Consider the following 23,219-nt stretch of genomic DNA (forward strand, 5'->3'; position numbering starts at 1 on the left):
AACCCCAAACGCAGAAAGTGGTACACAACTGGGGCTCAGAACGGGAATTGAAACGTGTAGCGAGATACGGTTAAGTTTCCGCCCCCACCGCTCCTCCCCCTTTATCACTCTCCCTGGGGGTATGGTGTGAGTTTTGTTTGCTAAATAGGTTTCGTTGTTTTTCGGTTTCGTTCGTTGTTTGGCGCTTTTTCTCAGGCGCGCGAAGGTTTTGATACGGTTGTTCGCACACTTTTGTTCCCTCCTCCGAGGGTTGGCGTAGGGGTTGTTGGACACAAGAACGAGGAAAAAAGTGTGTGTGTGTGTTTCTGAAACGGCACACAATATATCTACACAGTGCCGCCAGTGGAGGAGGGGAAGAACGATGGAAAAACAAAAACACCTTCAATCGCACACTTTGTTTCCGTCTTTATTTCCCAAAAGGTAGAGATGACTTTTTAGCCACACTATAGAAAAATCATGCTCATCGATAGCGCGAGTAGGTTTGTCTGTGTGACTGTGTGTGTGTGTGTGAGTGGTAGCTTTGTGTTGCAATAAGCTGACCAGCTTATGTGTTTCGCGCTCTGCCTGTTTGCTGCAGGCAGTCGCATTGGTCCCAAACAGTATATTCCCGATAGGGAATAGCTTTGGTGTCGGTGTGTGTTTCGTTTCCAGTGCCATCGGCTGACGGCATCTGCATCCAGCGGAGATGAAGCAAAGAGGGAGGAAGGGGCGAAAACAACAGCAAAGAAAGCCACCCGGAAATGGATGCAAACAGGAAACGATAGCGCATCCGGGAGTGAACCCGGCACCCGATGAACAACAAACAACTGGTTTGTTAGCTTGGTTTTTCTTTATCCTTTTTTTATCCTGGTCCGCTTGTATTTGATATTGTTTTGTGATGCCTCTTTTTCTGTTCTTTTCGTCTGTGTGTGTGTGTTACCTACCGCTTTTGTATTGCTGCTTCTGCAAAACAGGTATAACAGGGTATGAGGGCAGCAAAAGCTATAGGAACGAGCAGCGCTTTGCACGTTTGCTGTTTGCTTAGCTTTCGTTTAACAACATTGCGAGGTTTCTTGTGAAACGATCCGGTGCTACACCGGGCACCACCCTGGTTGATTAGTACAGCCCAAAAAGCTTCCGCTTCACCCCACAAAAGGGTGCTTGGAGACTTGGAAACAACACGGATTTCGTAACACATCGCAAATGTAGGTCAGTAACGTATTTGTTAAGGAGTATCTATCGAAAGTACAACATTTTTCATAGTGTTTGAGGGCGATAACATTGGACGGCAATGTTTGACCGTGTTCTACAGAGGTCCAGAAGGATCTACAAAACCTGCAAACCAAAGGGACAGCGCAAAAGAAGGGATTTCGACGCATTGGGGGGAGAACAAAAATCGGCAGAAACAAGTGAAAGTGGCCTGAGGGGAATGAAATGGCACGTTGCAGGGAGCTCCGAGCTTCGAGGACACCGAGGAGACACCACAGAGGAGGACGAACGAGCTCCACCCGTTGTTGATTCCACCCGGCTGGCAGGCGCTGGAGTTACGGTGCGTTACACGGTGGTACGGAGCAGAAGCGCGGGCAGAAGAACCGTTGAACGAGAACGAGACAGACCGGTTTAGTAGCGGGGAACATCGGAACAGTTAATACGTACCTCCATAGTTCGGTCTTACTCTTTTATCATAACCAACGCTGAACGAATCTAGAATGGCTGATATATTGACGTCACCGAGCATGCTACCGCCTCCGGTCCTGGGGAAAGAGAAGAAGAAGGTGGAAAAGAAAGGGTGTGGTTAGCTCGGGTGTGTTGTGCATTTTGTGAAGAAAGGGGAAAATCACGTTCTTTGGCTCTTTGTTTGTGTGTGTGTATGTTTTGAAAAGTTGCTGTGGTATTTTTTGCGTACAATGTTACACTCACAAACACACACGCGCGCGCAAAGATACAAAAACTGGAGAAAATGGGTGTGATGAAATAATTTCCCCGCCAAACTTTCCGCTCGCCGCTGGCCCGGTGGCAAGATAAAACTTTGTTTCGTGCACACTGCGTCGTGTCAGATGTTAATGAAAATAGTACAACATTATGAGTTATGTTGCCAGCCCTCAACCCACCCCTGCTTGCCCATAAAGCAGAGGAGTGGTGGTGCATTACCCCAATGGCACTGCAAACACCATTCAACTCGGGAAGCAGCAATCTGGCACCGTTTCCACGTACAGCGGCGCACCCGAATTGCTGCAACGTAATCTAGCTTTGATTCGGTAAATTTATGGCCGCTCTCTAGCTATGCTATATCAGGTGGCCATCGCGTGTGTGTGTCGGGAGAGGTCAGCAATGGTATCTAAGTGAAACTATTAGCCCCGTACAAACCGTCCAGCATCCAGCAGTGACCCGTTTCCAACGAGACGCGGAACGTCCGGGGATTGTTTATTGGCGAAGGGACTCGGGGTGGCAGGGTACGGGGTACAGGGTTTATGACCACCGGAGCAGGCGCCCGCCCATTGAGGGGAGGCAAATTTTAGGCAAAGTTCCACCGTCCCACTTGTGCAATGCACCTAGCAACGTGGTCGTGGGGAGTAGCAGCAACATTTGGACGTGATGATATTGATAATAAATTTTTGAACCACTAAGCCATCCTGCCGGTATCCACGGTAGCAGGGACACACACACACACACACTTCCAGCTGCTTCCCGGATTTACGGTGCCCGAACTCGGGAATGGGAAAAAGCCGGGCACCACGGGAAGGTGGACCGTTCCGTGACAAGGGTGGTAGATAAATTTATACACAAGAATTAATGAAATTCCAGTGCCACACTGAGAGGAGCATTTTAAGGGGAGGGCAGGGAGAGCTGTGCAAAAGCGCTCTCCCAACTGGCACGGGAATGAGCAGAAGAAGAAGAAGAAAAAAGTGCACAGCACAGAACGAAATCATACATCAAAAGTTATGCTTGCTCGGGAGCAAAAGGGATACACAGTGCAGGCGACTAACATTCTATTTTGCTCTGGCCGGTTAGGGAGAGGACGGGTGGGAGGGGCAGTGTGCCAGTGTGGATAGCGAAATAATTTAGCAAACGCTTTAATTATGCAAGCGTTCCCCACAGCTTGCCTTTGAACTTCGGGCTATTGCTTTGGCTTGTTATTTTATATTTACCCGGTGGTGTTTTCGTTAGGAAACAAATTGAAATTGCCGAATTGTGCTCGGTCCGTTTTTTTTTTTGGTCGTTGTTTCGAAATGCAAATACGTTCAAACTAGCCGAGCGTCTTCCCCTTTTTCGCATGCTTGTATACCGCTCTTGGGATTAGAAACACGCCAACCGCACAGCAAACCAATCCACCAAGTGTGGAAAGTGAAGTCAGCTGGAAGAACAAAGCATCAATCGCACTGGGCTGGCGCGAGCGAAATCGGACCCGAATGGGGATGAGCCATATGAGCTCTGGTAGCTATGCGAATGGGAAAACACACCCAACGACAATGTAATCAATTTCCACTGCCTTCGGGACGTGTTTACCCGATACGCGAAAGGCAACCCTTTAAACACGTTGCAGTCAAAGGAAGAAGGGGCAAAACAGGGATTGTGTGTCTGTTTCGATGAGTCCTTCCGGAGCGATCCGACACTTGATAGTGTCCGCCAGAAGTGGAAGCTGCAAGCTTGGGAGCGTCTTCGAGGAAGGCCGATCGTTACTGTTGTTGTGCAGTTTGAAATTGAAGCTCAAAATGTGTACATCAGCAGCGACCAAACATTAAACCGCCCCGCAAAACAGGGTTACAGGGTTGCACAACAATTGTTGCTCGTCATCGGTCGGGTTCGCAGGCACTTCAAAGGGGGAAAAATAAGAGTTACCTCCGTACAGTACGAGATGCAGGGAGAACGGGAGGCACGAACTCTGCTCTGCAAACAACTGGGTGTGTTGGCGAGAGGCTGCATGGCACACTTGCGAGAGAGTAAACGGAGCGCTTTGCTGAGTGCTCGGGTACGCTCACCGTTCGCTGTGCACCTCGGAAAAAAGGGTCACCTCGAGAGCGTAAGTAAGTGCTCGTGCGGATGTGTGTGTGTGTGTCTCTAAAGATGAATTTCCCAGGGGAGCTAGTTACGGTGTTAATGGAAAATAGCGTTAACCATCATCGCACCCCGTACCTCGGGCTGGCTGGCTGGTTTGTTTGTGTTGGTACGGTTGTGTGACTTGTTATTGTGATATTTATTTCTCTCGGGAGAGAGAGAGAGAAAGAGAGCACCTGCGAGAGTGCGCAGCAGGCCAGCGGATTGGAAGCTCCAAAGTGCCAAAAAGCTTTGCCAACAGGGAACGACGGTACACATACACTGTGCGAAAATGTGTTTGTGTGTGTGTGAGTGTGGTTGAGCCATGCATTCTCCCGGGATCCTGTGCGAACAGGGTGCGAGATATTGGTCGTGGATTCTGCACTTGCCCTGCTTTTTTGTTGGGTTTGGTTAAGGTGGTATCATTTTCAGAGGTTATCTTAATGTTAGACAAGGGATTCGATAACATCAAAGTATACCCGAAGGAACATAGGCTATAAGAAAACATTGGAAGAAATGTGCAGGTACTTTTCGTACATCAGTTTTGGCTAGATGAGTTTCCAGGAGTAAGACTCAAAACTGAGGCTTTAATACATCAAGCAGTATGACATTCTTACTAAATCCTTGTTCACCAAGCACTCCAGCATCTCTTCAAACAGGCTCTGCTTTATCAATTCCAGACTCGCTATGACGCTCAATGAAGAAATCAAAAAGTCTCCAGCACACCACAGTGCGCTGCAACGAAGCGTAACTTCATCTCCAAAATCACGGTACCACCACGGAGTACTACCAGTTTACAGCCCTGCAGCAGCTACTATTATGGCTCACTAAGGCCACTCTGCCGACCTCCCGGCCACGTGGGCTCAATGTATGTCCAAGTGGATTTCGTGCGCCGATGGTTGGTTAGTCAGCGTGCATAATTTATGTCGAACGCACCTCCTCTCTTTCTCCGCTCTCTGTTTCTCCATGCAAACTGGGAACGACCAGCAGGGTCGGCCGTTACCAGGTCGGCGGGTATCAGGGCTACTACGCTGTCTCTGAAATGTTTTGCCCCCTTTTTGCGTTCCAGCCCGGGGAAGCCCGTGTGCGTGAAGTCAAGAGCCATTTGCAGTGCGGCACGGTATGTGATTTAGAAGTGGAGTGGATCCCCTGCGGAAGGGATCAATTTGATTTCCCGGTTCGTCCACTCCGGTTTTGCAGGGCCGCTCGGTCTCCTGCTGCTGCTGCTACTGCTGGGAAATGAGTGAAATAACTACACCGAAAACCACAACCCGGCCCCGAGGGTGCGTTCCAGAAGGCTGGCAAAGCAAAAGCACAGCACACAGGCGCTAGTTGCCTAGAGTAGAGTAGCAAGCGAGGGACCCTAGCGCCATGGTTCCATTTCCGGCAATAAAAATAACCACCATACTGGCAGCAAAACCACCTCGCACTCCACTCCGTGCTGCTCTACCGGGGAGAGTAGTTGGGTTAGCAAAGACGCACGGTGGCACCGTACCGTTGCGTTCGTTCCGTGCCGTTGCTTTAAAAGGTTTAATTTACGAGCCAAAAGTCGTTTGGTGCTATTGTTCGGTTGCGAACGGATCCTGTGCTCCCGGGAAGGCGGGGATTGCGAAATACTACGAGAGCGTGCGAGACAAGCGGGGTGGGATAGTTGGACCCATACGGATACGGGTAGCACGGTGTGAGAAAGCCCATAAACTTGGCTTCGCTTCGGAGAAATTAGCTTACAAATGAGTGCAAAGTGCGGTTGCCTGGTTAGGGATTGGGGGAGGAGCATTAAGATAGTGGGCTAAATGAGTGGGCCTCAGCTGCTGATGGGATGCGTACAAAAAAGGAGGAAGACGACGACGAGATTGCGGTGGTAAGTACTATTAGTGCGTTTGCGGCAGTGGTAGGGCGGTGCTGGAGTAGTTTTCTTTTTATGAATTTAATTTAAAACCAGCCCAGCATGTTTAAGCTTCACAGCAATGAACGCACATTCGAGCAGTTTAACTGCATGTAGTTTGTAGGAAGTATTCAAGTCACTTTTCTTAATCGGAAAAAGAAAATACGATGCTTTGTTGAGCTTCGATGAGCAAATGGGTCGATATTGGTACAAGAATCGAATCGATTTTGGGTAAAAGTAAGGATCAGCCCTCTAAGTTACATTGGAGAAGCGTTACATGCCTTATAATATTAACTAGCAGCATTTTTATTATACTTTTGTCATCCGATCGTAGATTATTTTAATAAAAAATATTTCAAAATGCGATGAAAATATAAGATAACATTTTTATGCTGAATCGATACAAACAAGGAAAAGTCTGATGTTACAAATACAGGAAAGGTTAGTTATTTTGCATTATTGCACTGTGGTTTATGAAAAATAGGCCATTGAAAGGCCTGAAAATCAATAACGTCTTTTACAACAAAATATATTTAATGCATGAAATATATCAGTTACATTCATCAAATAATAAATGAGCCTTTTCGGCTATTTAGAATCATAATTATCGTTGGACAAATAAAAAATATATAAATAAATAAATATTTATCATTATTATTTTTTTAATGATTTGGTTAAACTTCCAGTTTTCATAACTTTGATTGAATTTGAAAACAATATGATAATAATAATAATAAAAATAATAATAATAATAATAATAATAATAATAATAATAATAATAATAATAATAATAATAATAATAATAATAATAATAAAAGTAATAATAATATTAAAACAAAAATAATAACAGAATAATAATAATAATAATAATAATATAATAATAATAATAATAATAATAATAATAATAATAATAATAATAATAATAATAATAATAATAAAAAAATAATAATAATATAATAATAATAATAATAATAATAATAATAATAATAATAATAATAAAAGTAATAATAATATTAAAAACAAAAATAATAACAGAATAATAATAATAATAATAATAATAATAATAATAATAATAATAATAATAATAATAATATAATAATAATAATAATAATAATAATAATAATAATAATAATAATAAAAAATAAAATAATAATAATAATAATAATAATAATAAATAATATAATAATAATAATAATAATAATAATAATAATAATAATAATAATAATAATAATAATAATTATTATTATTATTATTATAAAAAGTAAAAAAAAGTAATAATAATAATAATAAAAATGATAACATTAAATATTTATAGTGTTTTTGATTTTAATGAAATATTAATTAATTCCAATCCTTATTAGCGATGAATGAACTTTTTTGTAATATTTTTTGGACACTTCTTACTTGCTCATTATCAAATTAAAAAACTAGAATTAAGACTAAAATATGTATCAATTTGCTCCTCCACAACGACAGACGTTACGCGTAACGCTAATGTAACGTATTGGGCTGATCCTTACTTTCACCATTCCAGAAAAAAAAACTTTCAAACATTTCATTTGTAAACATACTAATAGAAATGTGAAAATTATCTACAATGCTGAAGCTTCGTAGGTTTCGTTTAATCGAAAGATCTTGACTAACAAATCCGTTAAAAAAATCAAACCAACATTAATGTATCTGCTGAGATATGCGCTGAGTATAACAGCGCTAAGGGGTTTTCCCTTTACCTTTTTATGACCATTCTTGATTTCCCGTTACAAAAAAAGAAAAACCCATTGCCTTATCGCCCTCCGTTGGCAACGCAATCCCGTCCGTTTGAAATCGTTTCGTTTTCCCGTGGCTCATAAACTTTACTCCCAGCATTTCACATCATATGTCCATCAAGCAGCAGCAGTCGATCCGTCCCGTCCGTCCATCCATTGAGCACTTTCCACTCCTCTTATCATTTAGCATACAGAAAAAAAACGGGAGGTGGTAAAATGAAAACCCTCTTTTCCGTCACAAACCTCCTCCGCCCCACACACACACACACACGGGCGCGAGAACCGAAGCTACATGACATTCCATTCCCGGGGCCAGGGTTTCGGTTTGGACGCTTCTGCAAGAAACGAGCACTGGGACTGGTAATCAAATTTATGTTGCTTTTCTTGCAGGTTGTTTTTTATGGGTTTCGGGGTTTTCCCTTCCTCCCACCGTTGCTCCCTGGGGAGCAATGCTGTTCTGCTGCTGCTGCTGCCTCACAGAAAAGCAGGGTGGGGCTCGTATAATGGGAAAGTGCGCTCGATGTTGGCTTTGAACCATTGCTCAAACGGGAGGGGATGACGAGCAAAAGGGAGATTAAAGCAAAACGTGTTGTCGTAACGGAGTAAAGGGATGGAAAGCTTTTCATTTAAGGCAGAGCTATCCCCGCAGTCAAACGAGAAGTCAGTTGACCTGCTTTAGATAGTAAAAGAAGACGAGCACACACACACACACAAAAAAAACCGAACAAGGCGTGTGTAGTGTAAAATGAAGCAAACCAAATGAGGTGGTGTAGAAAAAGTGGAATCTCCAAGGCATTTGCTAGCACGATGCTAGAAACGAGGCAGAGATCCGGGTACTGTGAGATCAGGGGAATTAGTTGCAGAAAGAAAGTAGGGAAAAAAATAGAGAGAGTTGGAGCTATAAAGGGTACGGCAAAAAACGTCTTACTGATCCGGGAGATTTTCTTTTGAGCGATCATGGAGCGGGCTTGGCTAGTGGAATCGTTTTCAATCCTCTTCCGCTATTCCGCGGGGAACGATTCGCGAAGCATAAATCCATCTCATTTGCGATGCGCACGCAGTGAGTCGAAAGACGATGCAGAGAGAGAGAGAGAAAAAAAGCTGGAATGGAAGAGATGTCATAGCCCATCCCGCATACAATCTTTTGTCGAAATCGGCATGGGAATGAAAGTTCTCTGGCACGGTGCACACACCCATTACCACCTTCCGCAGCAAACCGGACCCACAAAACGTTCGGTGTGCAGGTGGTGCGCCATTCTCGCAGCGGACGCAAGTGTGTTGGAAGCGCAATGAAAACAAACTATTAATTTTGATTATAAATCCCCAATCGCGTTTTGCTGGCAAACGCTGACAAATCCGTTTTCATTAATCACAGGGCCGCTGCCGAGTTGGGGAGGTTGGGGGGAGAAGGCGGCAGAAGACGATGGTACGGCAATGGGTCGTAATGGGTTTCTACCTTCGGCTCAAGATAACGAGCGCAGAACCGAATGTACCCGGGACCGTGCCATGGGGAACAATCTTGCGAAGCATCAAATAACTGCGTCGGAGCGGGATTTGAGAGAGTAAAACACACACACACTCACACAAAAAATCTCAAGGAAGGTGTAAAAGGTGTGGTAGTGTTCTGGGAGGAGGAATTTTCGTAGCCCGGCACCCAAAGGCACCTGCGGCACCACAGTTCTGCTCTACAGCGGTAGTAAATCCGTCTGATGGGACGGTCGTGATTACACAAGCTTGGAAAGAAATTAAAAAAGCAACTCTTTTATTGCAAGAATATCTTACTCCCTTAGTGGGGTGGGAAGAGATGGGAGGATGGTTGTTTTATCCGTGCAGCGTTTTTTTTATCCTTCCCGTCCACCGTACATAATACGCTTGGCACGACGCAGAAGCACTATCAAGATCTCGGGTGTATATCTTTGATTTATATGAACGGATTAAATGTAGAGCGGCAGATGGCCCCGTCCGGCGGGTAGGCGAAATCCATTTTCGAATCATAAAACGGCAGTGGCACGTGGGAGCAAAGGCGTGTTCAGTAAAGGGAAAATGGCGTAGTTTTGTGACAACTTTTGGAGCGATCGAATCGTGTTGAATTTCTTTTACTAAGACATATTCTTATACTTGATTGAAAACGCCCCAGAATGAACAATTTATGGATATATCTTAAGATTTATATTCTCAAGCAAATTACGGTAAATAGGCCTTAAATTAGTCCTTCGAACTGGATTTCAGCGAGCAACGACTATCTTGTTGGTTTTGATCATTATTACACTCTATATTATTATGTGCAATGAAAAGTAATTCATGTATGAAATCTCCCTATATTATTCAATTTATTAACTCAATGTGGAGTAGCTGCTTAATTAACCACTTGCTTTTTTAAACCATAATTAACTTGGCGCATGAAATTTGTCATTTCAAATACGCCTGAAAACTTATCAAAACTTCCACCTTTCAATTGTCATTAATTTTATCAAAATGAAGGGTACGTCAGAAGCGCACGTGATAAATTTCCGCACGTAGATGCGCGCGTAATGCCCGACGGAGTTTGTCGGTTAATGATGATGTTCCGGGAACTGATCTTCCCCATCGCATGGAATGTTCCCACTGCAGGTGAACAGGGGAATTGGTAACATGATTCGTTCCCGTTCAACCGAACTTTACCATCATCATCGTCATCACCAGCAGCATCGTCGTCAGCGCCGAATGTACCACCGAATTCTCCGTGACTCCTCGCAGAGGTTATGAAATTTGCTTGCCCATATAGTTGCCCCCGCCCCCTTTCGCACTGGTGCCCAATGGAGAAAGTTTTCAGTCCCTCGGAGCCGTCGCAAAATTTACGTGAAATTCCCCGGGCCGGGGGTGGGCCAGCGGGTTGAAAATGAATTTTCGATAACTTCATTTGGAGTTTCAGCGCAGCCACCGTCGTGTCGTGGCTGGCTGATGGAATTTTGCACCACCCATTGGGGTTCTTATCGGTGCTGGTTGGTGGTGGGGTCACTAGGGAGGGAGGGTTGTGAAATCGAGCTGCGCTTCACGTAGCTCTCTTGAGATTTTAATTATCCCCATGGATCTGACTTATTTTCGACTTTCACCTTAGGCCCTAGAAATTATCCCACGTCCACGTCCACTGTCGCCACCGTTTGGCTTGGCATCCAATATTCCAGTGGTACATTGGGCAACATAAAATAAAAGGGCAAAAATATGAATGAACCGAACTCGGTTTTGCTAGGTGATGGGCTGGTGGTAAAAACTCTTCCCGTGCGCATTGTTTAGCGTGGCAAAAGTTTTCATTGGAGCTTGATGGGTAGGAAGAATTTTTATTTGAAAGCTTGAGCGGGCTGCACTCCGATGGGAATCGAAATGGCAGTCGGGCTGATGGAAAATTAACACGCTTGAAGTCTCGTGGCCTGTCACATCGGGTAGGGCACAGCACTCCATGCAGCTAGTTTGCTCAGCGTTGTCAGTATGCCGTGCTGGCATCCGGCGGAAATCGCCTCTATCGCTTGCCGGATGCTGCGGGGTTAGCTGCTTACCGTAGAGCGATATTTTCCCTTGACCCACTGTTTCCCGTGGCGTGGGGCAGGTAGGAAGCCCAGGCAAAAGCCAAATATGCATAATATAATGAGAATTTTACGCTTCGCTGGCTTAAAAATTATTTTACACCGCACTGCCCATGCCGCGTTGCCGGCGGTACCGAAGCATGGCGCTTGTTTCGTCATCTTTTTTTCCCCATGGCGCTCCGGTCTTTCCGGTGGTGCCAAAGCACGGGGAGAGAATGTTAACGCGCGGATCATATGTATATATATGCATGTGCTGGCGGATGGCCATGCAGTGCACTCAGTAGAATTTTACTCCACACCGACACAATAGCTGAAGTGCATCGGGGCATTGTGGATGTGGCCCACGGGGTCAGGTTCAGGTTTTGTCGTGTGTAACAAATTCAAGACCTTTTTATAACCCCCCGCGTACGAACCTCGCAACCGATCAGAAAGTTATTTAAAACGTTGTATAAATAGAGTATGCAGTATAAATACATTACGTACGCTTCGCACTGTCACTTGAAGATGGTGAAATGAGGTGTAAAAACGTACGAGCCATCAGGCGCCTCCATGGAAGGGTTTGCAATGGAGACGCCTAGTGCTTTATTGTCTTACAAGAGCAAAAAAGAAAATTGAAAATGATATAAGTATTAAAGAAAACGCACGTGTGTGCAAATATAGAACATCACCATTTTGCAACAAGGATATTGACATTGTTCAGGCATCGTTCAATCGAATGGCAATTGCGAAAGGAAAAGATTCACCCTTTAACAGAAGTATTCCTCTCCAGCGCGATAACATTGGTTTTTAGCTTCCCCTATCACACTCACACGCTTCGCGGGTGCCGATAAGTGCTTGCACCATCGCCTATCCAGTTTAAAAAAAAAGCCCCTTCACGGCTAATGAACGCTGCTATCGAGCTGTGAAAAAAGGCAACCCTCATCGTGCACTTGGCACTTGGGCCATCTCGATAGAGAGCAAACAAAATGTGCCACCCTAGCCCACTCACTTTTACTAGCATCGCCTGCGAAAGGCGGGCCTGGGTCTGGCTGGCTGATGATGCAGTAGCAGATAATTTTGCGTCACTTTTGGCCGGAGCGCGTGTTCCTCGGAGATAAAGGCAGTTGATAGCGCGAAAAGGGCGGTTTGCCTCTCGTATGAGCGAGAGCGTACATTATTCTTACCACCACTTGTCGATAATGGCAGCGAAATGATGCTTGCACCGTGGTAGATTAAATTTGGGGTAAGTTAGTAGAAGGCTTTTTTTTGTAACAGCAACAAAAAATGGCACTTTGGAAAAGAAGCAAATGGTTTTACACGACGCTCGTACATTGTCATTTAACTGGGTAATGTTTCCTTCGGCGAAACTCTCTCTCTCTACGGTGCTGTTTCGAAGGCAACACTTAAAAGAAACAGATTCGTTGTTACTGGGTAGCTAGGTCCCGTTTGCTTCCAGCAGCGTGGCAAAGAAAATGAATAATCCGGCAACAAAAAGGGGGAAAAGGTGAATTGGTAGGCTTAACTTTTTTTTTTGTTCGGTACTCCCCTTTACCAACTACAAACCGGTCGATCGATCGGTTGTTGCTCACAAGCAAAGGCAAAAGCTGCATAGCATTGGGATGGGAATCATTCTTCAGAGGGGTAACAGTGTTGGTGTGATGCTGTTGCATCGCTGCAACATGTACGGTTTTGTGTCAAGTAGGTCAACTGGTGCTAGACACCACCAGCCCAGTGGTGGATATTAGGGCAGCGGAGAAACATCCACGAGCTGCTGTAATGCAGGCGTGTACGCTGTATAAAGCGCCAGAGTTTGAACAATGGCTTTCGAATGGTGGAACGACCCGGTGGAAAAGATCGCGCACGTAATGATAAGCTAGCACGATAACAAGGTCAACATGTCATAATGCAGGTCCTTTTGAAACCCGTTTTTTTGTCGTTAATCAAAGGTTTTGGATAGCGTGTGCCGGACTAGACATGCGAACTCTTTCGATGAAAGCAAAAGTAATCCATATGTTGAAGCATTTTATTTTTTTTATAATAATTATAATTTTATTTATTTATTGTATAAAGTAATTTTTTTTTCTTAGGCACAACAACCGCTGTCGGTCAAGGCCTGCCAGTACCCACTAATGAAGTGAGCTTGGCTTTCAGTGACTTATTGTTACCATAGCAGGATAGTCAGTCCTACGTATGGGGGCACGGTCTTTTCGGGACTTGAAGCCATGATGGGCATGTTGTTACGTCGTACGAGTTGACGACTGTACCACCAGACTGGCCCAAAGTAAAGTAATTTATAACCTGTGAAAATGTTTAAAAGAAAGTGGTAGGAAACAGCTAGTAGCTAGCGTGATCGAATTGATTTTTCGACCAAATTCCACATTGAAAATATGTTCCTACCAAAAAAGCTTAACGCAACCATATGTGCCCATCATCGTGAGCTGAGTAATAAAATTTATTGTTTTGGTTTCCGTTGAAAAACAAAAAGAGAGCCAACGACGGGTTTCAGTTTTTCGTGTCCCCCTGAGCCGTTGGTCCAAAATAAGCATCTCGGCACATGAAATGGCATTATAATACACGCCATCGCGCGGGGCCTGAACGGTACACTTTCAGGTCATTTGTGCCCCGAGCCCCGTAGACGATAGCTTTCCCTACCCTGTCCCCCTTTCCACCCATTTAATTGGCCATGGTAATTCCGGTTGGCTCGATCACGGCGCCACCACACTCTGGCACCTGGCGTTTGATCGTGAGCCCCACCAGCCCAGCAGCGGCTGGTGGTTGGATCATAAATCTTACAGTGTGCTGGACCGACCCGAACATGCAATCCACCCGGTACCTCTGTACCTCCGTCTTCCGACTGTTTTGCTCCACTGGTTTGATTTAGAACGGGTTGGTTCTTTGTTTCGTGCGCGCAGCCTACCGTGCAAAAGGGGTACCGGGGGTTTTGTGCCACAGTTAATAAGAGCAGGTTAGGGCGGGGAGGGCAGTAGCGTGATTGACTGCAGTAGTCATATGCATAAGTAGCTCCAGTGAGTGCTGGGGTTCAACTCCAAAAGGGCTAGAAGCTAGTAAGCGCCAGCTCGTCCAGTGGGAACAGCAACGAAATGACCAAGCGAAAAATGGCTTAACTAGCCCCGCTCTGGTACCGGGCCCCGGAATGATGCCTTTGCCGTTCGAGCGTGCTTCTAACGCTGTGTTTTGCATACTATTTTTCTTTGGCCTGTGCTTTTGCTTTATAGAAAATGTTGCTTAATAGAAATGGCCCAAGCCCGATTTGGAGCGACACACACAAACTCAGGGGACAGATGGGGACGATTTTCCGAGCTAGCATGGCTGCCGCATGGTTGTGGCCCGTGGCACACAAACACACACACACACACACACACAAACATGCTCTCTAATGCAGCAATGCAGGAGAAAGCGTTTGGTCGCGTGAAAGCCAACCCCTAGGTCAGCAGAGCACCAGAGAGCCGTTGTAGGGCTGGCGGTTGAAAGCTTTAGCGAAGCGGTGCCTGTGGTGCTGTCCACTGGCAGCCAGCAGCCTTTTGCTTTGCAGCTAGAACGTGACAAACAAATGCGACTAGTTTTGCTGGCTGTGTGGAGGGAAAGGCCACACTGGCAAGCTGTGAGGACGGTCTTTGGTGGAGCACACGGTGCGCCTCACGCGGTACTATATTCATGATGAGCCCTGCGTCCTGCTGTGCCTGTCAAGCCCATTATTGATCCCAGGACTTACTAGTCTCTCGTGCAGGGTTTTGCGTGCGGGTCAGATTCATCTTGGTTACCCCGCTTTTTTTCCAATTTCGCTCCTCATATGCTTCCCCTGGGCAGCTTCCCACTCCATTCGCACAAGCGGTCGCATAAAATACCGCACATGCTTCATTGGAACGTGTCCATCTGTATACGTATGTGTGTGGTGTGGTGGTATGTGTATTGGAGGATTGTGTCAGCCAGCTCTCAAAATCGGTGACCTATTTATTCAACCCACCCACCCCATAGTGCCGTGACGTGTGCGTCGATAGCAAAGCATACCGTTTGCTGACGGTTCGTGGAAATCGATGGCGCGGCGACGGTGGCTGCTGGCTCATGCTAATTTGCTGCCAACACCTTGCGCCTGCAAGTGGCAACAGTACCGGTGATTGCGTTTGATGGCACGAGCGAAAGAGAGAGAGAGAGATACAGAGCGGTCGGGCTAAACGGGAATGGTGTTTGTGGTGATGCCGACGAACGACAGAGAGGAAGAAACAAGCGAATGGAGCATGAACCAGCCTGAATGACGTCATTACCATTTTTCAGTTTGCAGAAGTGCTGGGGAGCAGGGGGAGCTGCACAGCATAATGGGGTTTGGTCGGGTTTTTTTCTTCTTCTTTTCTTCTCCTGTGCTTGATTCGTTTTGATCCTAGAACGCTTTTAGCCATTCACCGGGAGTGTCACCGTGTGTCATCGGGGAGCGCATGTGAAGGTGAGCGTAATTGAATGGGGAGTTTAAATGTCCCGCGCGGTATGTTTTCTCCTCGGGGCCGAGTGTGGGGTGAGGCTTTGGAGGATGAACTGTGGCAGGCAGGGCAACCGCAGTATTATAATGTATCAAATGGTTAAAAATACACGTTTCTAAAACCGAATGTACTTATAATGTTTAAAAGACAAATCCAATGCATTTGAAGCTCATGTTTTTATTTGAGACTTGACACTGGTTTTTCATTGGAGTAGAGAACCAGTGGAATTTGATTATAACCAAAATATACTAAAATCACTCTTGGCTTGGTGGTTTTACTCCATTTTCAATATTTATTGGCTTAAACGACCGACGTTCTCATGTTGACAAGTGAGTGCTTCTCATTAGGAGATAGAATACTTGGGAAACAAGCCACGTACGTCCCTGTGGTATCAAATGCGTACCTCTTAATTATTTTTAAGTATTTGTACGTAGATTTGTAAATAAAAATAATAATAACATATAAACAAATAAACAAATAAACAAATAAACAAATAACATAAATCACTGTATAAGGCGGCATGTTCGCGTAGGACGTTACGCCAAATAGAAGTCTCATATTCTTCAATCCAAGGAATTTTAATTCTAATTGTACAACGGAATGATACTCATGGTCCCTCCACTTTCCCTGTTAAGAGTTCGAGGAGGACAAAATTATCTTAAACATATTAATGTATAACATATTATTTCATTATTATCTCGAGTGGATGATTGAGTGCTAAAGAATTCTGCCAATGAATTGGATAGGATGTTGCTAAGTCCTATCATCTTACAACTAGAAAGTCTTTTCCTCAAAATTAACGCCACTATACGCGTGCATGTCTTGAATTTTTGAAGACAAAGTTTTTTCGGGATAAGTTTTCATAAAAATAACAAGACAAAAACGAGATAAAAAATACACTATAATAATCATGTCAATGAATGCGGGTTTGATTTAACAATATTATATAATACAAGCAAACATTATACTATATTAACACACTAAACTACCACATTATTGAATCACCTGTTCAACATATAGTGCACTTTGCTTTTAAAATTCTGATTCTGACTTGTAGTATCAACAACTTCTGTTGGGATTGAATTAAACACTCGTATTTCGTTAAATGAAAGGAAGCTTCGTATTCTCGGTTCATTTAATCTACGATTAGGGCATCATTCCATGTATGAAGATTACTGTTTGATACACTATTCTTTGTTTTACTGCCATCCACTGAAGTATTTCAAGCATAATGGTGAAGTTGATGAAGTTTTTTTTGTTTTCATTATATCTTTTATAGCTATTTTTTTGCCAAGAAATAGTGGAAAATTGTGCAATATTATAGTTTTTCTATATGATAGTTTTCGCAAACTATGATAAGCATTTGCTTTATTATTTTCATATCTTAAATGTAGGTTGATCATTTCAATATCTTTCGACGGGAAACAATTTTTCGAACATTGTTCATTTTATCGTTTTAGTAGTTCATCAGTGTGCTCCACAAGAAGTTAAATAAGCGACTAAACAACACGCCCAAATGACCGCCAGCAATCGATAGCCATTTGTGTGCTGTCGATGGCATGTCCCAAAATCTTTAGTACGCACCTTCCCTCAGCGCTATTAACTATAATGTTACCTTCGTTGATTGACGTGTGCTAACGTGTGCTGCCCGTATGGTCTTTATCGTGCTTCTCTTGCGCACAGCTGCCTCTGCAAGACATGTTTTGTGTGTCCTGAAGCAACACTTAACACAAACCTGGTCGAAAAAGGTTGAAGAAGAAAACACTAGGACACTCCCATATAAACCTCAACCGAGCGCACAATTGACAGGTACCGTAGCAGCTGGGTGGTCTTCAAACTTCAATCAATGCGTTCACATGCACATGCCGAAATCGGAAGTGAGGTGTCGTTTCACCACAGCAAGGCCTGCCCGAAAATTACCACAGGCCGTCGTTTGCCGAGAGGATCGATTCCCTGGGGCTTGCGGTTGTTTCAACCCGCAATTTGCAGCTCGCTCTGGTGGTATTATTGATCTGACCATCCAAGTTTTCGACAGCCGCTTTCCTTGCTACACTCGATTCGCAGTGGAAATTCGCAAGGTTAGACCGAGAGCGATTGGCAGTAATCGATTGGGCGAGCGTTTGTTGTAGTTTGCTTAGCAAAATAACGCCTCCACGCACATTTTGGGAAGGCACCAATGTGCCTTTTACCGACTGAGAGATCAGTCGTGTTGTGCTGCTCAAGGTCTGTATGCGTGTGTAAAAAAAAAACGGAAATTATACTCCATCCTGAGCGGTCCGTACTTTAGTTGCGTGCGGGAAAGAGAGCGAGCAAATGAACCCACGCGCTTGTGAGTGTGAAGTAAAACAACCACCCTCCCTCCTGCTGTGGATGGAAACCCCCCACGGCTTGCTCAACCGAAACAACCGTGGTCCACTTTCGTGGGATCGAACGTTTTGCGTTTGCCACAAGATGAGTGGAAGAAATCTCACCCCATCAGCGCTTTCCCACTCCCGACCGAAAGCCCGCGCTCGGGAAAGGGTGCGGCCGGGAGAGCGGCGCTCGGTGTGCACAGGGGAGGGAAAAATCAGGGTCGTGTGCAGCAGAGTGTACGAGTGTACCAGCTCACCCGCTCGCACGCAATCACGTTCGCACGCCACCGTCGTAGCGCGCGCTCGGGCTTTTGCTCATTTTCGCTCGTGCACCGGGGGTCCGCGCTCCCGGTTCCGGTCTCGGGGCCTTTTTTGCGGTGGAAAGTTCTCGCTCACGGTCCATTGGCCGGAGTGGTATTGTGTTAGCAACGCCCAAGAAAATTTCACCTATTCTTGTGGAAAGGCTGCCCCCACTTCACCCGGGGCCGGGCGTACGCTGGCCCGCCGCAACGCGTTCAACCGCTTTCCAATGCGTGCTGTCCTTCGGATGGGTTGGTGGTAGATATATAAATACATATATATACGGTATTGCAACACAACACTTACCCCGCTAGCACATACGGTGGCGTCCTATTTATAGTTTGAGGCAGGAACAGAGCCAAGTTGAGTGTCAGTATGAGGACACCCAGCGAGGGGCTCTTCGCATGCGGAACTTCGATAGTTAGCGACATGATGACGGCTGGCTGGGCAGGCTTGGCAGGCTTCTCGCAGTCTCCAGCACCAGAGCGCAGCGCTATCGGTGTGTCCCGGTGTGTCCCGGCTCCGCAACAGGATCACCGCCCGTCGTCCGTCGTCGTCAGATTTCCGCGCGTATCGATGCCGTGCTGGAGGAGTGTGAGCGTGTCTTTTGGTGCTCGCTCTCTCCCTCTCACTTTCTCTCTCTCTCTTTTTTTAGTGTCTCGTGATTTCTACCGTTGACTCCGGTGGCTGCTGGACCAGATTGCTGGACCGTGTTCCGAAGATCCGTGTTCCTGTTCGGCTGCGACTCTTCCCCAGAATTGGGGAATGGACCAGGGAATGTGTGACCTTCCTCGTTGCTTCGTAGCTGTTTTTTTCTTTCTCGTACTCTTTCTCTCGTTTTCTCTCTCTGTCTTTCCTTCTCTCTTGCTCACTCTCTTGCGCTTGTTCCCAGGTTTTTGGGGTGCTGCTGCTGCCTTTTATCCGCCAAACCCCGGTTAGAGCACTGGCCTGCACTGGCTGGGGCGGGTTAGTTTCACCGAAACTGGGCGCTATGGTCTATGTCACACCTGTGCCAGCTGCACAATAATTCATTCTCTCACACACTTACACACATACACATCTACGCAGCAGCGCACACACACATACACACACATAGTGTTTTGCAAATGGCAGGGCTTCAGGCTTTCGCTGGTATTCCTCACGGCACGGACACGCACACGGAGTTCAGAGTTTCGCTTTCTCTTTTCCTCTTCTTGTTTGTTCCCCTCTACGTCGAGATCGGGTTCACATAAACACTCTGGATCGTCCGTATTTTGAGTCGATCGATTCACAATGCTCTCGCACACAGCTAAAGCCAGCGATCACACATCGCACCTAGTGCTGCAAACTGCAAGCAGGACTTGTGTGCCTTCGGCAGCGCTGGAAACGGGATGATGCCCTGCTGGGTGGTGGTGGTCCATTTCACCGCACCTTCCAGTGGCCACCGCCGGGCAGCACGGTCGTGGCAGGCTGGCCACCGGTACGCACGACACACACCGCCGACCGTCGGACGGGCCGAGCTTCCCTTGCGCGCAGCACGGTGCGGCTGACAGAAGGCATCTTTCGTTTGCTCCTGCGTGCAAACACACACGCACGCACGCACACGGACACGCTCAGACACACATACACACCACCGCCGCCGTTCCTTTGCACTGCACACACACACACACACACGCGCACACACGCACACCAGGTACCGTTGCGGTACGTCTTTTGGGCACACTAGCACATTGCGATTTGCACTTTTTCCTTTGCAGCTGTTGGCCGAAGCACAGGCTGGGTTCCACACTCCGCACACGCACTTGCTTTCTCGCGCTTTCGCTCTCTTCACACCCTTTGTTTTGCACTGTATCCTGCCCGACGATGCTTGCTCTCACTCTCGCTCGCGCTCCTAGCTCGCCCCGCGCACATTTGTTCTCGCGAAGGGAGCGCGTGTGGGAGAAATTAAGGGCACAGCTGCCTCGCCTCCACGGTTACGGTAGATTATTACACTGACCTACTGGCCACCTGCAATGAGGGAGGGGTTTCCCTAAGGGGGTTAGTATGCGTGTACACGGCGCTCGGGAAGACGGAAGATGGAATGCTAAAAGACGGGGCGAGACTGGTGGAATTATCCTTGGCAGCAGTTACTTGATGCTGTTTTCAAACGCGTAACACAGAAACGTTTGGTTAGGGATGATGAGCTTCAAAAAGAGGTATCTTGTGGTATCAAACACGTCACCGAGCTTGCAAGTGAAGAGATTACAACGCGCACTACGGCAAGTGAAATGAAAAGAAACGACCGCAAGATAGAAGGCTACTTTGATCATGCTGCAAGAAACACAATCCCTTTCCAGCGACTTTTTTGATGCTTGTACTTCAGTCGATGCCTACGCTGATCTGTGAGCCCATTCACAAACGTCCAACATGCAGTTTGTGTCCTCTTCCCATACATCACAACCAATCACAATCGCTCTTTTTTTCCGAACATACCGCCATTCGGACTGGAAACTGAGTCTTTTAAGGGGTCGTTGGGACCGTTTTGTTACTTCTTTTTGTGTTGTTTTTGTTTGTTGGCAGGCTGCACACACACATACACACACACCGTCTTTGATGCTGCCCTCCGTGGAGCTCGCTAGCTCCAGCGGTACTGCTGCTCTCGGTGCCCAAACTTGGCCTGGAATATTTTGGGTGGGACACATTCTAATTGGAAAAAAAACGGCAGCCCTTGAAACACACATACACTGTGGTAGGGCTGTAGAAACAGCAAACACACACACATAGACACACACATACGTTGAACGAGAGCGTTCCGCTCTGAAAAAGCTCCCGAGCTCTTTCTGGGCGATTGTGTGTGTGTGTGTGCGTGTGTGTGTTTTTGTGTTAGTGAACCAATGCGAAGAATGGATCCAAAAGGCTCCATCCAACAAATAAAAAAAGCTCAAACTTGAAGTTGTGTGAACCAGTACACCAGGCTCTGTACTCCCTATCCACTCTCAAGTTGAGTGCAAAAGAGTGCAAAAAACACACACACACATACTCACAACTAAAATGGAGCAATAGTTCTCACTGTTTACCTTCTGCCTCAGCGGAGGGCTTTGCTACAGGGAGTTCCCAAAAAGATGGGAGTTTGGAGTTTCCCGGTGCCAAAAGCTTTCGTGCTGCAAGTAGCACTCTCGCCAGGACCATGACTCACTTTCGCTCTCGCTCTCTATCTTACACACACAGAGAAACACCTTCTTTGCCAGAAGTTCTAAGAGCGCGGAGCTTTCAGGCGAGCAAAGAGTTAGAGATGAGCGCAGGATTCGGGACCAGAGAGTACCGCTCGTGCTCGCTTTTGCTGTGCACGAATGGTAATGTGTGTTCACGATTTCGCACCACACGATTCACGTTGTGCCGTCTGTCCGACCTCCGGCAGGCCTCCCCTACCCCCCTCATCAACTCTCGTTTTGGCAAACCCTCGTACCATTGTGAGTGTGTGTGTGTGTGTGTTTTATGGTGTTAGCGCACCTGCGCGGTGTGGCACAAAAGCTGCTCGCGAAAAATTCGACACAATTTTCTGCTACACATAATAATAATAGTAACAGCCAAGCGCCAAACGAGAAGATTCTCTGGTCCCGCTTCAGCTTCAGCACGCACTGCTGCTATCGAGTTGGGGTGGGGTTGTGGTGTGTGTGTGTGTGTGTGTGTGCAAAAGAGACAGAGTGTTAGAGAGCGAGAGAAAGCGAGCGAGAATGAAACCTCGTTTTCGCTTTCTTCCTTGGGGTCTTGGTTTTCTTGCCGTCGTCCCGTCCACTGGTGCTTGTTTTTCTCCCACAGGAATTAAGGGCAGGGCGTTCGATTTTGCGGGCGTTAACTAGCCTTGTGCACAGGGGAGATTCTTCTTTTTCGTTGCGGGATTATTTTGTTCGAGTTGTTACGCTTGAGCACACATACTTTTTGGTGTTACCAATTTACTGGGTGGTTTAGTTTAGGGAGCTGTTTACACAACTTTACTCAATCTTTTGCCCCGCAACCGTTTCGCGATCGATTGCGAGCTCAATTGGCAAAACTCTGACTGACACAGTGGCTTATTCGTGAAGCCTCAAAATCACTTGCTGTACTTTGCAACACTAAACACACTGTTTTTTCACCAATTGTGCACCATTTCACGCACTAGCGAAACCCCGATTTGTCCTGCCAAGGGTGGAGCAGCAAACCGCTGGCAGCACCCAGCAGCAAAAGGGCAGGGTCCCACACACAGCTGCACACAGCTTACTCACATTGAACAGTTCGTCCACCTGTTCGTCCTAACGTACGATCCATTCGCTAGAGCTTTCCTCGACGAACTGAGCGGTGACCGTTCGGGCGACAGGGCCCTAGACCGGGACCAGGCCTCGTACAGGATCCGGACCCGAACGGGTCCCGAACGGCATTAGCACTCCTTCGCAACGGTGCTCTCTCGCTCTCTCGCACTCCTATGCAGAGCTCGCACCGTTCGCGAAAGCTTTTCGCTCATGAGCCTCACACACACACATACACACGCACGCAGAGAGTTATCGAGAGCGGCGGCGGCGTCCTTACTCAAGGCGTTTTCGCTCGTCGACGGTCTCTCGCTCGCTGGTTCCGAAAGGAGTTCTGCACCACCACACTAGCGCGTGAGGTTATTCATAGCTTCGACCTCTGACATCCGCCCAATTTTCTTCCTTCCTCCCCGTGTTGCAAAAACTGCCCATTGCCTTCCGTTTGCTTGTGTGTGAGGTGCAGGATAGGGCAGAGTAAGGCAGAGCGAGCGAAAGAGCGAGAGAAAAATGGGAAACCATCGCTGTTCACCGAAATTGGCTCGGCAAGCAAAGATTTTCGGGCAGCTTGCAGACGACCCAAAACAACAGCGTAGCCAACCCAACCCACCCACCCAATGGAGATTCAATCTT

The 23,219-nt window shown here is 46.4% G+C and overlaps 1 protein-coding gene across 10 annotated transcripts in view; it reads right to left on the minus strand.

The window, feature by feature from the left end:
* LOC121593693 (gamma-aminobutyric acid receptor subunit beta) overlaps positions 1-22,642 on the minus strand; it is a 73,829-nt gene extending 51,187 nt beyond the window's left edge. For 4 of the 10 annotated variants that reach the window (XM_041916277.1, XM_041916278.1, XM_041916275.1 and 1 more), the window contains exons 1-3: positions 22,569-22,642; positions 18,655-20,334; positions 1,636-1,733 (exon numbers count right to left, since the gene is read on the minus strand). In XM_041916277.1, coding sequence (XP_041772211.1) covers positions 1,636-1,733; positions 18,655-18,779 — 223 coding nt within the window. In that variant the 5' untranslated portion in view covers positions 18,780-20,334; positions 22,569-22,642. The other 6 variants (XM_041916281.1, XM_041916280.1, XM_041916284.1 and 3 more) reach the window with 6 other exon arrangements.
* Positions 22,643-23,219: the final 577 nt, after the last annotated feature.

The sequence above is a fragment of the Anopheles merus genome, chromosome 2L, assembly GCF_017562075.2.
Source record: "Anopheles merus strain MAF chromosome 2L, AmerM5.1, whole genome shotgun sequence".
Taxonomy (NCBI): Eukaryota; Metazoa; Arthropoda; class Insecta; order Diptera; family Culicidae; genus Anopheles; species Anopheles merus.